This window comes from Podarcis filfolensis, assembly GCF_964270895.1.
Source record: "Podarcis filfolensis genome assembly, chromosome: 7".
Lineage (NCBI taxonomy): Eukaryota > Metazoa > Chordata > Lepidosauria > Squamata > Lacertidae > Podarcis > Podarcis filfolensis.
The window spans coordinates 64,889,019-64,904,491 of record NC_139603.1 but is presented as its reverse complement, the minus strand read 5'-3'; the positions used below and the strand labels follow the sequence as shown (position 1 = coordinate 64,904,491).

Below are 15,473 nucleotides of genomic sequence, written 5' to 3'. Positions count from 1 at the left end.
AAGAAGGGACAAACACTTTGTTAGTGGGGTTCACATATCCTGTTAAAAGGGAAAATTATTTCATGTGAGAAGTCAGTGGGAGTGCTTTGATATTTACCTGTGAAAAGAATTTGGCATGTTAAGATTTGAAACTTGGCAACCTCTTGACTTTTGATGGTTCAGTAGCCTTTGGAGCAAAAGACACATTAAGGGTGATTTCCCTCAATGGTTCAAAGTTTTACATAAGGAAATTTGGATAGGTTTCTCCCTGCAGCCCAAGCTCTCCAAACCTCCTCTCTCCCCCCTCCTTTCTCTCTCTCTCTCTCTCTCTCTCTCTTTGTAAGCTGATGTAGCCTCTGTGCATGTGCAGAGTTCATGTCTCAGCAAACCTTTTATACTATTGAAAATGTTGCATCTTTTGGCTAAATTAGAATTTGAATAAGGGAAGGGAAGGGTAAGGAGTAGATTTTAAAAATAGGGTTAGATTTAAAACAAAACATAGACATGGGGAATCCGAAACATCTGGTGGGCACCACCTTGGCTTCGCCTGCTTTAAATTACATATATCATATACATTGTGGGAAACAGGAAAGGGAGGAACGTCTCATTTAAGATGGTGCTTGCTCACTGCAGGGTTTTTTTAAAAAATTATAATATGCTGCATATGCATTAAATTAATCTGTTGCTGATGATCAGAGGCACCCTTTCAATGCAAAGTTTCAAAATCGAGGAATTTGAAACGCTGCATTCCCCCAAAGGCGCCGTATGCACTCCTACACGTATCAATGCAAGTCTCTCTCTCCTCCACCCGCAGCAACTTTTCCTGCGATTTGGCCGCAGCGAGCAAATCCTCGGAGCCACTCCTCCAAGCGACCCATCGATTAACTTGCACCTCGGAAGGAGCCGGGGCTAAGCTTTCTCCCGCCCCCGAGAAGCCGGGCTTGTGTGTGTCTCTCTGTGTGTGTCTCCCCCCCCCCCGCTCTGCCTCTCCCCTCCCCCGCCCTCCCCCGCCTTGTGACACGCACATTGTGCGAGTGTGTGGAGAGGGCTCTTCCCTCGCCAGCCTCTCTCTCTCTCTGCTGCTGTTGCTGCTGCAGTAGTCATGGCTGCGGACGGGGTGGACGAGCGATCGCCGCTGCTGTCAGCCCCCAGCTCGGGCAACGTGACGCCGACGGCCCCGCCGTATTTCCCGGACAGCAGCCCAAGAGGTAAAAACGGCGAGGGGGGGGCAGCGTCGCCCCACCTTGCTGCCCGCACCCCAATCTCCAGGGAGGTTATTATTATTATTAATTAATTAATACGTATCATTATTTGCATACACGTTTGCCCCCCCCCAAAACTCCCTCTCGCCCCGGTGCCAACTTGTGCGGGTGCAGATCTGGTTCGCTGCTTGGGGGGGCGTTTCGGGACCCGCCTCTGGGGTTTCGTACCATTGCAGGGGTTCCCCCCTTTCTTTCCCTGCATATTCAAGGAAAGAGGGGAATTTTCTTGGGGTGGTGGAGGAATGAGTTTGCAATGTGTGTCTGCGTGTCTTTTCTCTTGTGTGTCCCTCCCCTCCATCAGCCATGAGTATACATGGTTAATGGCAGGGAAAGAATCGATCACGCAGGCTTCCGCACTCTTCGCGAGTTGAGTGGGGGGCTTTTCCCCCTCTCTCTTTTGCTTTTAAGGTGTGCGGGGGAAGGAGCGGGGGAGGCAGGGCAGGCATCGGCGGCCCACATGGCTCTTGTGTCCTTGAGAAAAGGTTTTCCCAGAGCCTTTCATTCAGTCCGTATTGCTCCCCGCCTCTCCAGTTCTGCTGATTCAGGGGGCTCTTCCCTAAAGGACAAGGTCAGGCACACCAGAGACGACTTTTGAGGCTTGGGGGGCCTCGATCTTTGATATAACATGTAAATATTCTCTCTCCAGCCTGCTCCCCACCTTCCGCCTTTCTTGATTAAATAAAAACACACGCCCATCTCGGAGTTAGTAGGGAAAGGGCTGGCTTACAATGTGAGAGATGAGAGGAGATAACGCAGCTCAATACAATTTATCAAAGATTATGCAAGTGCCAAAAAGGCTCCACAAGGCTGGGATGTGCCCCTGTGGCTGGGATGCAGGCTGTGTGTGGTTTCTGATAGAGATTTAGCAAGCTGAATCTGACACTTGTGCCCTTTGACCTGGAAGCACTTGCTCCCCTTCTTTAGGTACATGGGGCTTGCCTGATTCTCATTTGCACTCTTCATATGCCCATGAAACTCATCTTGATCACCGCTCAGCATGTTTCAGTGTGGAGATCAGCTATTGAAAATAGGTTCTGATGTGCAAGGATTTCCCTTCTCTCTTTATCTCACCCTTGCCCTTCCACTTTTTATGATGGTGTGTGTTGGTGATTGCGATGTGGTCGAATAGATGGTTTAAATCACAGCTGACATTTATTTGCATAACTTGATGGCTAGCTGTATCCTTAAGAGTGGTGAATAGGGAGTAGGATTTGTTTAGGCCTCACCAGATGATATGTCAACAGCAAGGGTTAAGGACCTAGTAGATCCAGGCCTCTGGTTCTGCCTGTTATTTACTGCCATGTCAGGGATGGGGACTCTTAAGGCCCTCCAGACATTGTTAGATCATAGCTCCCATCATCCCTTACCACTCTCCAAGCTGACTAGGGCAGATGGGAACTGTAGTCCAACAACAACTAGATGGCCAAAGAGTCCTCAGCCCTAATATGTGTCTCTTAAGCTCTGTAACAACAGCTAAAGTTCTGTTGTTTGGTAGGCTCTTGTTTGAATGGTGCTTTGTGATGATGATTATTTAGTTGTAAGGCAGACTTGGAGCGGAATGAGTATAATGTTTGAAAATACATGCGACTGCTTAATGAGATTAAGGGGTTAAGCCAAAATACACAGTTAAATTCAGGTATTGTAGCCAGCAGGGTGGATTGATTTGCAATCAAACTTCAGTCATAAATCATCAAGAAAAACTGCCACTTTCAAGTTGTTGATTTTAAATTAAGGCTCCCATCTGCACTATGCATTTAAATCATTTGGCTTTCCCCAAAGAATCCTGGGAACTGTTAAGGGTGCTGGAAGTTTTTTTGGAGATCCTTATTCTTCTCTCATTTTCCAGAGTTCCCTGGGAAGGGGGAAAGATTGTTAGCCCACTCTGGCCATTGTAGCTCCGTGAAGGGAACAGGGGTCTCCTAACAATTTTCAGCACCCTTTAACAAACTAAACTTCCCAGGATTTTAGAAGGAACGTCATGTGCTTTAAATGGGCATTGGATGTGTTTTGATTATGTGTGAATCTGCCCTCAATGGGCTAATCTAACCAATCGCAACATTTTAATTTACTACAGAGACTTTATCCGAAACATGTTTCTTAGGCCTCAAAACACTCTAGTAACTAGCGAGTAACCCTATTGAACACAGTGGGGCTTGTCTCTGAGGAAATGCACATAGGTTTGTGCTGTATTACCCCATCTAGGATTATGGTTTTCCTATTTTGGTGGAGAAACAGCTGAAACATGTTGTGATACCCGTTAGAATCCCAAATCCCTTTCTCTGCTCCCTCAGTAAAAAAAAGAAAAGAGAAAACTGCAAACTAGTTGAGACTCGACCAGGCCACATGTTACTCATGGATAATTCGGCTCCTAGAGGCAAGTGAGGTGAGGGCAAGTGAGGAAAGGGAAGGCCCTTAATCAGAAGCTTGCAAAACTTCTCAGAATCCCTAGAAGAAGGTTGTAGAACCCTGGGTGCAAAATACAGATCTAAGAGAATGTACTTCTTTTTTGTATTGCTCTTTCCTTTTCTTATTTAATTTCCACTCTGCCTCCCTGATCTCATTCACATCACATCAACACAAAGTAGCTAACAATCCAAACCTTTTGCTCATTGCAGCTCATGTGGTTTTGCTCATGTGTTCCTACCTACATAGAGGCAGATGAAGCCCCACATTTCTAATGGAAGCAAGGACTGGTCAGAGCATTTTATTGTCACGAGATAAAATGGGAACATCCTTTGTTGTATGGATATAGAGAATATATTTATATCATTTGAAAATGGAGCACACAGAAGAGTTTGTGTAGTTAAAGAACATGGAAATATGGCAGATTATGTAGGTGAGCACTGTAGATGTTCTTTCTAGTGATACATTGGAAAGGGACATAGCTCAGTGGTAGACCATCTAATGTGCAGGCTGAAGATCTCAGTTTCAATCCTTGACATTTCCAGAAGTGAACCCCTCGAGAGCCACTGCCAATCAGTGTGGACCAGTAGTTTCCAATTATCTAAGTGCAGGCGCTGGGAAACAAACGAATAAACTATAACCTGAAATGGCAGGAGAGAGCTGGAAAGTCCTTGAGGCTCAAAAAGAGACCCTCTCCAAAGCCTGAAGAGGACGCCAGTGAGTCAAAAGTCCAGAAAAGAAGACTCCCAAGGACTCCAAAATTTCATGCGGGAGCTCTTGCTGTTACCCAGATCTATTGAATTCAGTGGGGCTTACTCCTGGGTAAGTAGAGTTAGGATTGCAGCCTACATTGGCAGCCATCACCACAGCTTGTGATAGCAAAATTCCATATTTTTCACCATGAGCTATGTGAAAATGCAGTTCCTCAGCTTCATTGGATGACCTCAGGTTCTAATATTATGAAAGGGGGAGAGAAGAAAACATCTATCTATTATGCTGCCTTATTAAACTAGCCAGTTTGTTTCAAACCAGGTTTGTAATAACCGTGCAACGCTAAGGTGGGATTCATTAAAGGGGAAAACCAGACTTGGCTGAAGCCCACTTCCCAGCCACAAGGGCAGAGGAGAGGGAAGTCAGGCATAATTTTTTAATGTTTCTGTAATATTCCCTCATAGGAGAGATTATTCAGTCCCCTGATCATTTTGCTTGCCCTTTTTTTTAATCAAGCCCATAATAAGGAAATAGGACATGGCCTCTTGATATAGCATATGACCTCCTAGTGCCTCATTTCAAATGCTTGACCTCAAATATATATTTTTCCATGAATATTTATTTTCACAGGAAAGCGACTTTGTGTTTGATTGAAGGCCTGAGATTCAGTTAAGAGATGATGACTGCTGACTGCTGATTAGCGCCACAAGAGCTAGCCTGCATGAGCCTGGGCTCACCCAATTCCCTCTCCTGCCCTTGTGGCTGGGAAGTGGGCTTCAGCCAAGTCTAGTTTCCCTTTTAACGAATCCCACCTTAGCGTTGCATGGTTATCACAAACCTGGTTTGAAACAAACTGGCTAGTTTAATAAGGCAGCATCACAAGCCATAGTTTGTTTGTTTTTTATATAAATATTTATTAGAATTTTCAATTTTATACAAACAAAAAAGAAAAAGAAAAAAAATATTAAAAACAAATCAATTTCAATACCAATTTTCAATAACATATTTCCTTGACTTCCTCATACCTCCCCTTCTTGTTTTCTAGTTCAAATTGTTTATCCAGCAAATCCTAATCTCTTAACATTCCATTTAACTAACACCTTATTTTCCAATCAACTTCTTAAATTTTGTAACTTAAACAATATTTATACCAATTCTTTTTACATAACAGCTAGAGACCACATAAATTCAATCCAGCATCTTTCAAAGTTCATTAATTTTGCAATATTTCTGTAAATAGTCCTTAAACACAAGCCATAGTTTGATGTTGGCTTGTTATGAAACATGGCACAGTTTGTTTTAAACTAGTATCCCTGGTTCAAGCATAACCCTAAATTTGGAGTTTAGCAAAAGTGAAAGTAACTCTGCTGAAATCCACCTTGTGTCTGCATGGAAGGAGGGAGCATACAAGCTTGATGCTTTGCTCAGGCTTGGCAACATAATGTGGTGTATACAGTATTCACCAGCAGTACTGATAAGAGAAAACAGTATTCAGATTTCATGTAATTTAGGCTGCAGTCCTAACGCCATTTACCTAGGAATAAGCCCCAATGAAGTAAACCTACTTCTGAGTAGACGTGGTTAGGACTGCATTTTCCCCCTAATGAGAGATGTAGAATATATAAAGTTTTTTTAAAAAACAAACAAATAAATATGGTTTAAGTTACCTAAAACATGCATTTAAAATGATGACCTTCAAAATATTTTTAGGAACCCCGGTGTCAAGTACAAAGAAAATCCTTTGGAACATAATAGCACTCCAACTAAATGAGGCTGTAAACCTGCAGAATGTGATCTGGCAGCAACACAAAAGTGAACCTTCCCTATAGCGGTGCCAACTTCTGGAATGCTCTCCTTTCTGCGATTTGGGAGTGCACCCAAATTTCATTAAAAACTCATTTGTTTGTTCAGGCATTCTCTGACTAGTACATTGATTCTGCTACACTATACCATTAATGATACCCATAACACTTTTTTAAATAAAAGTGAGATGGTTTTAATGAAGTTTTGTTTCTATCTCTGTAAACTGCTTTGAGATTTAATTGTAATGGCAAGCTGTATAAAAAAAAAACCTATCTAAAGAAATAACCCTCACAATCTTCAACAGATAGGAAAGATGAAAGCCACACTTAGCTCATTATTTGGCTGCATATTTGGCAAGTAAGTACTTGTGGTGTAGTCAAGCCAAAGTGAAGTACTTGAAAAACTACATGTGCTAAAATCTGGGCAGCTTAAAAAGTGCTAAATGTTAGCTGGATAATGCCCTTAGTGATTTCAGACAACAAGAAAAGGAAAAAAACACATAAGCTTCCTTCTTACTAGGAAGCACATGAATACATTTTTAATACTTAACATTTAAATAAATATAGGACAGTAGCATTCAGTGTTAACAGGACATTCCCGAGCGAAGAAGTGTGTGTTGGTAAACACTGGACACTAACATGCTTCTTGTGGGAAATTGCTGTCAAACATAACTATGCATGAGTGCTAGTTAATGCATGGAAGGGTTAAGACCAGAGAGGTCTGTTCCTAGACTCAGCTAGGTCACATCCCCTTACCTCTGTGAGGGAGGAAGTGAAGCTGCTTCTCTTCCTTTCTGTCCCTCTCTTCTAGCCATGTAACCAATCAGGACGGATGTGTCTGAACTAGCTCCAGATTTCAGACCAAATGCCTGAAACTATATTCAGTATTTTGCATTCCTTGTTTCTTCATGGATTAACACATGAACCAGACATTTGGATTTAGTAAGTAAAGCTTTTTAACTTACTCAACAGTGTGTGTGCTCTGTTCATTGCTAGATAGGTAAAGAGAGGGGGCAAGAATTGTAAGCAGACTAAAAGGGATATGTGAAAGGGTTTAACAACCTATATCCCATGCTATGCTGCTGGTTAACTCTGAGAGTGTTTCTAACACTGCTGAGGGATCTCTCACACTCTTAGAGTGTGCAAAGTCCCATGTTTTGAATCTAGGCACCCAGCTGATACTTTTGTTAATTACTCATATGTGGGTGAGATCTTTTTCCACCTCCACATTTCTGACATATTATTACAAAGCAGCTCTTTGCTTTGGCATGAACATGAACACTAGATTCTACAGTCCTGTATCTCTTCATCTTCTAATAGTTGTCCTTTTAGGAAATGAGTTTAATGTACTTTTTTATGTTGTGAACCTATTTAAGATTTTCTCCACACTTAGCAGTATAACAGATATTTTAAATAAATAAAAGTTATTGCCAACTTTAGAAATGGATTCTCAAATTAATGAACTTAAATGTGTGAATAAAGGATAAGAAATGATAAACAATGAAATTGGTCAGAGCATATGCACAAAACAAGGACCATGGTGCAGAGATAATAGTGAAATGTGATATAGTCATTGTGAGACAGTGATGACCATCCTCCAGGGATTCTCTTGTCTGTAAAAGCTTATACACAGCCATGCTGGTCTAGTGAATTTGTGGGTTACAGGGAAAAAGCCTTCCTCATTAATATCAATGACAGGGGTGGAGTTTTGCATGGATAACGAAGTGAACATGTGGTGCTGCCATTAATAATAAAGTGAGGAAGTCTGAGCACATGGTGTGGAGGTTCCTTCTGTGCCACGAGACTATAAATCCTTGGGTTTGAGAAGTGATGAGGAACGTGTGACATCTCAGATGTTGGACATCTACAAGGATCTGTGCCTTGAATCAAAGTATTTGTGGTGCTGACAAGAACTATGTGGTTTTTACTGGACAGCCTACCAGTGTAATACTTTATCTGATGGTGCATATTTTGGCTTCCCATGTAAAATCATGCCAATTCAAGAAGATTCATTTTAAGACTACTGGATCCGACTTCTACCCCAGAGATCATGGATAAGTTACAAGTGTGCGTGTGTACACTTTCTGACCATCAAGAAAGGGGAGTGAGATTCAGGAGATGGGGGAAAGACACAACCAGAGAGGGTGGTGCCCATAGCACAATCTCAAATTCCAAATGTGTTCACTTCACTGGCCTAAAAAGTGGCAACTCCACCTGGCCTTACTGCTCTTGGCATTCATACAAACCCGCCACTTAAAATCAAGTGGGGGACTGCTTGCCCCCTGCCCATGTCCTGTGTTCTGAGGGTGCCCCAACCCTCTGGAGTGGATTTCTGTGGTGCACAGGAGGACACAGTGGGACAGGAGAGGTAAGAAGTGTCCATTGCATGAGTGAAAATCTGCTCAGGGAAGTTAAGATCCAAGTCAGTAGCTGGTCTAAAGAGCTTTATAATTTGACAACATATTTGAACCCGTCCCTGCTCCCTGCCCAGAGCGCCATCCATTACAACATCATATAGAATGGGGCTAGCTTCCAGTTTCCCCAGCTGAAGACTAGGTGTAGGATGCTAGGGGTGTTCTGTATTTAATAAATTCATGTAATTCGTGCATGAGGTACTGAAGTTTGTCTTGATTTATGTACAATTTTAAAAGCAAGCCCAAGTGACTAGCTGAAAGACTTCTTGCTAAATAGGGCTCTGCAGCCTTGCTCAGTTAATACAAAGCAATTGTGCCACATGGTTAACTGTACACAAAAGAGACACTTCAAAACAAATTATACTGAAGGCAGAATCTGTGGGATCAGTTGAGGAGTGTTCCCATTTTTCAAAAACGAAAAGCTTGCAAATGCTTTCCTTGCCTAGATGTCAACACTTGTGTCAAGGCTGTGGTTTCTCTGTAGCCATTTCGAATTCTCCTGAGCAGTGAATGCATCTAGTGGCCTTGATTGCAGGAGCCTTGTCTCTGTGTGTCCTGATAATAAGATTGCTAATTATTTTAATGGAAGCCTGTCAGAGCTGGCATACAGATGCTAACCTGCTTCATTCCGGTATCTCCTTTTCAAAATGCCGCTGTTAGTGTAATGAGTTCTGCCTTGTCAGAAGAATGAGATTGTCCACATGCATTTTCTTTAAGCAGAGATCCTGCTGATAGTGATGTGTCTTCCTGCAGCTGAGCATACCTGTGTACTTCATAAGTCAGTGGAGAATAGGTGGCGATAATGGAGAACTAGTGATAACTATCTATGGCCACCAGATAGTAACAGGTAGACCATGCTATGTTTTATGCTAATCTAATATTTTAATTGTTGACATTTACATCTGCCACATTTCCCCCCTTTCATCAAAATGGGAATCTATAGTATCCCACTCATGTATCATGTGATTCCACCTAATCGAGGACCACTTACTCTTGTTATTGCTGATTAAATTGTCACTCTGATGTGGTTCCGGCCTGGGTAGAATTTTGGAATACTATTCTTGAAAACACTGGCTTCTTCTGAACATAAGTCAAAGAAGAATATAGGTGTTTTGTATCTCCCATCCTTGGCTTCATATTTGACCAAAGATGAAAATGTGCACCCATTATTTAATTGGATCTAAGATAAAAAGAAGAAGAGTTTTGGTTTTACTTCTTGCTTGACCTAATTATCTCCTACCTCCCCTTTTAAAAGAGTGGCTGATTGATGTCGATAAGCAGCTATAAATCTCTCAATGTTAGTGCCAATGGTATGAATCAAACTTTATTACTTCAAGGACGCTGGAAAGGCTTGTAGCTTGTAAAACTAACAAGACTTACTGGAAATAACCAGAAAACAGGGAACAAAAGGAAGAGTTTTATGCACATTTCATCCCTGCCAGTATATTCTCTATTGAATAATACATCGACCCATCTTTATGTCTCAGGTTACTGGCAAATCTTGATTTATGTTCCAGGAAGTGTTTGAAACAGTGGCAGGATCCTTTCCTAACCTAGCTTCTACTTCTGTTTACTTGTCTGTCCTAATAAACTCCTGAAGTGCTACTAACTTGGTGTTGGAGATCCTCTAAATGGATGTTTTACAAGGTTCTTGTAAGCTTGTGCTGACCTTTTGCCCAGTTCACAATGCACCTTGCTTGACTAAGCTAAATGCCACTGTTGCCTCCACTACTGCTGAAGGAAACCAGGTTTCCTTGTATCGTAACGTGTACAGTAGGACCAGATGGAGGGTGACCTGGTTCACATGTTATACTTACCATGACCACATGGATGCACTGGCTCCTGGAGAGGAACTTGCACCTCTCTGGGCTTTTTAGCTCTGCTCAGTGAGGCAGCTATGCCATGTCTGGCTTAGCATGTTGTCCGAACTGCGGATCATGGTGATGCTCTCTTCTTAATCATGATCTGCAGCCAAGGTCTGTCCTATGGTTATAGGTCATGGTTAAGTAGGAGAGATCTTAAGCATGATCACAGGCAGGCTGGAAAAGATGGCAGGGCAAAGAGGGTGAGGCACTGTCCATTTGCCTTCACTTACCTGTGCTTCCCAGTTTGATGGGCCTGCAACAGCCTCTCCACTTGAGCCAGAAAGCAAAAAGACTCCTTCCTCCCTGTCAGCCTGGATAGCTCAGTTGGTTAGAGTATGGTGCTGATAATGCCAAGGTTGGAAGTTCAACCCCTGTATGGGGCAGCTGCATATTCCTGCATGGCAGGGGATTGGACTAGACGATCCACAGGTTCCCGTCCAGCTCCATGATTCTATGACTTGGCTGTGCAGAAATGTCTTTGAGAACAGCTGCCACTGTTGCCCCTTGGCTCAAGTTAGGAATTGCCTGGTGGAAACTTTTTGGACTATATTTGGATTCTTCAAGACATCAAGTGCTGGAGAAATGTTGAACATATTTTGACAAATGTAGCTCTTCCCCCTATTTTACACAATCTGCCATAAATTGCTCAGGTGGATTTCTTTAGGCTTTAATACTATCAGAGGTCAACATACTTTTCTGATAACTTTTATTGGCCCTATTCTGTAGAAAAGGGCACCTGGGAATCCAAGCCAAGGTGAAGAATACTTTCAGCCTTCTCCAGCTGGCACAACTTTGAGTCTCTCTATGCCAATTTTGGTGACTTGCAAAAACAGTTGTTGGTAAACACAGTCGCTGAGTATAGGCGGATACTTTTGATGTCTCACATAGGAGACACTTTTCTGTGCATGCAGAATTTAGATTTCTGAGAAATGTAGTGTCCTCTTGATGAAGGAGCAGCTGTAGCTTAGTGGTAGAATTCGGTCCCAGATTAAATCTCTGACCTATCCAATTACATTTTTAAAAGCATTTTAGTAGAGATGGGAAAGATCTCTGCCCAAGTCCTTGGAGAGCTGCTTTGAATCAGAGCAGAGACAATACTTAGCCTGCTGCTCCAATGGCTTTGCGAATATAGTGCCTGTCCCTTATGAAAAATATCCATATGCAGGAAAGACTCAAGTGCCGAAACCAGAACAGAGCATGAACATGAAGAAATGGATACAGTCAGTTGTGGTGCATGTACCTGATGAAGTAAACTATAGTTCACAAAAGCTTATGCCATGTCAACATGCTAGTCTTTAAGGTGCCATAAAACTTTGTTGTGCTTAAGACTATCTGTGACACATTGGTAGGAGGGCACAGAGGTTAAGTTTCCCTGCCTTTATCTGCTGGTACAATTAGCTCCAATCTGTACAGGGAGAATTTGTAGGAATCAAATCCCCATCCCAAGAGTATGGCTAGAGTGCATCTTTCTAGTGATGTATGAAAATAACTTGAGTTTTCTGTTCTCGGGGTTGGATGCTACCAGTTAAGTTATAGTTCGATTCATGTGGATATCATGTCAGTTGCTAGAGAAGCAGTTATAACATCCCATGATACCTTCAGCAGAAGCTGCCAAAGACTCATCAAAGCTGTTCATTGTGAGAACATCTCCTTTCCAAAAGCCCTTGTGTTGTGCTTATTGATGCTGTTCCTCATTTTAGACCTTAAATCTGTGGTAAATATGTAGTCCGTATAATTATGAAGCATTGGCAGTGTACCTGACACTATACAGAACTTTGAATCGACATAGAGGGCTTATAGTTGACTTGTGCATCTTCCTGAAGGGTTGGTCTGATAGCTCTGGGTGTATGACTGACCTTTCCTAGCAAGGTGCTGTATTATAATCAATTGCTCCTCTTTCTGTTCCTTGTGATTTACACCTTAGACAAATCTTCACAAATGCATTTGAAGCTGGCAAGCAAATTCTCCAGAAGATAAAGGACCTGTTTTTGCAAAGGAGGTTAGAACAAAGGTTTTGTAGGAGAAGTGAAAAGTCAGTTATGTTTGAGGGAAACATTGCATAGAGCAGAGGGATGAGGGGCTTTAAACTGTTGTGTAAAGTAAGAAGGAAGGGCTGTTTGGGAATCAATGAAGTTTGTAAGGAGGGTTAGCAAGGAAAGCTTGGAAGACTATTTTTGGTATAAGAACAAGCAAATATATGTCTGGAAAGCAGGCACTGGAGTGAATGAGAGGCACAATTGGCAGAGCCCTGGGGAGGAAGGAGACGTCAAGGGTCTTGGACAGAACCGCACACAAAGCCTAGTAACAGGAACATTTTGTACTGTGGGCAGTTCACCCCCCGCCCAATCTCATTTCACTTTTAAGTTGTATACCGCCTTTCTCTATTACTATTAACAAGCCGGTTTACAATGACAAAATATACAACGAAGATCACACACCTTACAATAATCTGATCCAATACAAAAAGGTCATAATAAAAACATAACCTTAACATAAACTCCGCTGGGAGGACTCACCAAACAGGCTTTGCTCTTGTGCCCATGATTATCTGTGGATGGACTTTGCAGGTCAGGTTGGAGCTCCAGGAACACACAATTCACTTGTAGCCCTACAGAAAGGAAAAACTCTGGTGTATTGAAATCCTTGCATGCCCTCTGATTTTCCCCATGCTCAGTTGTAAACTTATATTTTACTCATTGTTCTTCTATTTTTTAAAATTTATTTATTGATATCGCGATACATATATGAAATATTTACATAGTCTTGTTCTATATATTTGGTGGGGTGGTGGTGATGATGATGGCAAGCATTATAAAATCTAGGCTTCTTTTTCTAATTTCCTATCAGAGTCTACAATGCTATGTTGCATCACAGGTTTTTTTTTATTAACCATTTTTGATATTAAGAACGGAATTAATGTTTGCCTCCTATACCTAACCCTTCAGTAGTCCAACTGCCTCCCTGCTTGTAACTGTTTACAGTATTGCAGAAATGCTTGCAGTGTTACTGGAGCTGTTCTGTCACATCATATTGCTTTCCGGCTTAGTGATGGGATGTCCTTGCAGCTCCTGTATTCTCATGCCCTAGTTTTGTAACCACATGTGGTGTGCAACTTGGTGGAGAAAAAGAAGCTGCTTCAGCCATTCAAGTAAATGGAGGGGAAAGGGTGGTTTAAGGTACCGTAATAATATACCTCTGTGATACAAGGAGTTGGAAATGCAGTGAGAAATGCTCAGGAGTTTATTCCTGACAGCATATTCAAATGCTCAGAAAAAGGACATAGTTCACTCCTCTTGGGACAGTATGAGTTCAGAATGGAAGATCATACACTAGCTTTTTTTGTTACCTGTGATTATTTTTGTGGAAGAAAAGCCATATTTATTTTACCAAAAAAATTTTTGTTTTGTTCTCAATTGGGGTACAAGCCAGGAGGGAAAAAAATTACATGTTTGCATTTCTTCTTCTCAGATTTAGCTCAGGGGAGAGCAAGAGAGCACTTTGGTACCATGACATGCCTTCAACAAGGCTATTTGATTTCCGAACTGCCATTTAATTTGAGAGCTGGGAGGGAGAGTTGAAATTTAAATAGGAGATGAATTAATCATCTGTGAGATGTTACTCATTCTGCCCTAAGAGTAATTTGGCTTAGTCTGCTCGCTTTCGCCTTGCACTTCCTTTTGCCGAGATTGATAGGGAACTGAGAGGACTACTTTAGTCCCTGTTGTACTTTATCTCAAGTGAAACAATGTCTTGATTTCAGCAGTTGTCTGTTCCTTGATTAAAAGGTGTTGTTTGGCATAATGGACAAGTGGGTTATCTGCAAGGTTGGTGTTATCTATTAGTTTAATATTGCCTGTGCAACTGCATGTTGGACACTCAGGACAGACCAAAGGAAGTACGTACAGTGGTACTTCGGGTTAAGTACTTAATTCGTTCGGGAGGTCCGTTCTTAACCTGAAACTGTTCTTAACTTGAAGCACCACTTTAGCTAATGGGGCCTCCTGCTGCTGCTGCGCTGCTGGAGCACAATTTCTGTTCTCATCCTGAAGCAAAGTTCTTAACCCGAGGTACTATTTCTGGGTTAGCGGAGTCTGTAACCTGAAGTGTATGTAACCTGAAGCGTATGTAACCCGAGGTACCACTGTACTTAACACAGCACAGTTAAACTATGGAGCTCACTAGCACAATAAGTAGTCGTGGCCACCAACGCAAATGCCTTTAAAAGGGGTTTACACAAATTTGCAGAAAATAAGGTTATCAGTGGCTGATAGCTTGTATCTTGCTTGTAAAGAAGTGGTGAAAGTGTTATTGCACTCCTATCCTGCTTACAGACTTCCCACAGACATTTAGCTGGACACTGAGTGTAGGAAGAAGATGCTGAACTTGCTGGGCTTCTAGTCTGATCCAGCAGTGCTCTTCTTACATTCTTATGATGCTTTGCCTTTCATTTTATTGCTAGGATTATTCTCCAACCCTTTCACATGTTTGCTTATTCTGATGCATTTTACTTTTCATCCTTTCCTTGCAGCAGAACTTCCGCCACCGTATACTGCCATTGCCAGCCCAGATGCCAGTGGAATTCCTGTAATAAATTGCCGTGTGTGCCAGTCATTAATCAATTTGGAAGGGAAGCTTCACCAGCATGTTGTCAAATGCACAGATTGCAATGAAGCTACGGTAAATGACTTTGCGGGCTTCTCGCTCTCGTGACATGTTTTATTATGCCCTTTCACAATAGAAGAGACTCACATTGATGTGACTGCTCAGCAGCTGAGAATTAGCATGCAGTATGAGGATCATTTGGATGCAAGGAAAGCCACTTTGAGTAGAAAACAGTAACCAGATGATGATGTGACTAATTCATAGACGCTACATTTATGGAGATAGTATGGCCTATAATTAAGTCCTGAATGAGTAGCTTCTCTATTTGCAGTCCAGTCCAGGTGTGGTCAGTTTCTGTATTCTGCAGTGCTTTATGCAGATCATATAGTTTGCCAAACCACCATTTTAAGAGCGTAAAATTCTGACTGCCTACTA

The 15,473-nt window shown here is 42.0% G+C and overlaps 1 protein-coding gene and 1 long non-coding RNA gene across 7 annotated transcripts in view; one reads left to right on the top strand and one right to left on the bottom strand.

Moving 5' to 3' along the window:
* The first annotated feature begins 823 nt into the window (after positions 1–823).
* Positions 824–15,473, top strand: part of PIP4P2 (phosphatidylinositol-4,5-bisphosphate 4-phosphatase 2) — a 25,906-nt gene continuing 11,256 nt past the window's right edge. For 2 of the 3 annotated variants that reach the window (XR_014550420.1, XM_083623452.1), the window contains exons 1-2: positions 824–1,187; positions 14,965–15,113. Coding sequence is in view for 2 of the 3 variants with exons in the window: in XM_083623452.1 (XP_083479578.1) it covers positions 1,082–1,187; positions 14,965–15,113 (255 nt within the window). In the remaining variant the exon portion in view is untranslated. The remainder of the gene's footprint in view (positions 1,188–14,964; positions 15,114–15,473) is intronic. The other variant, XM_083623453.1, reaches the window with a different exon arrangement.
* Positions 3,933–15,473, bottom strand: part of LOC310766840 — a 26,439-nt gene continuing 14,898 nt past the window's right edge. For 2 of the 4 annotated variants that reach the window (XR_014550438.1, XR_014550439.1), the window contains exons 4-5: positions 12,953–13,044; positions 9,873–12,418 (exon numbers count right to left, since the gene is read on the bottom strand). This is a non-coding gene — a long non-coding RNA (uncharacterized lncRNA). Of the gene's footprint in view, positions 4,596–9,872; positions 12,419–12,952; positions 13,045–15,473 lie in introns of those variants that run through there. The other 2 variants (XR_014550436.1, XR_014550437.1) reach the window with 2 other exon arrangements.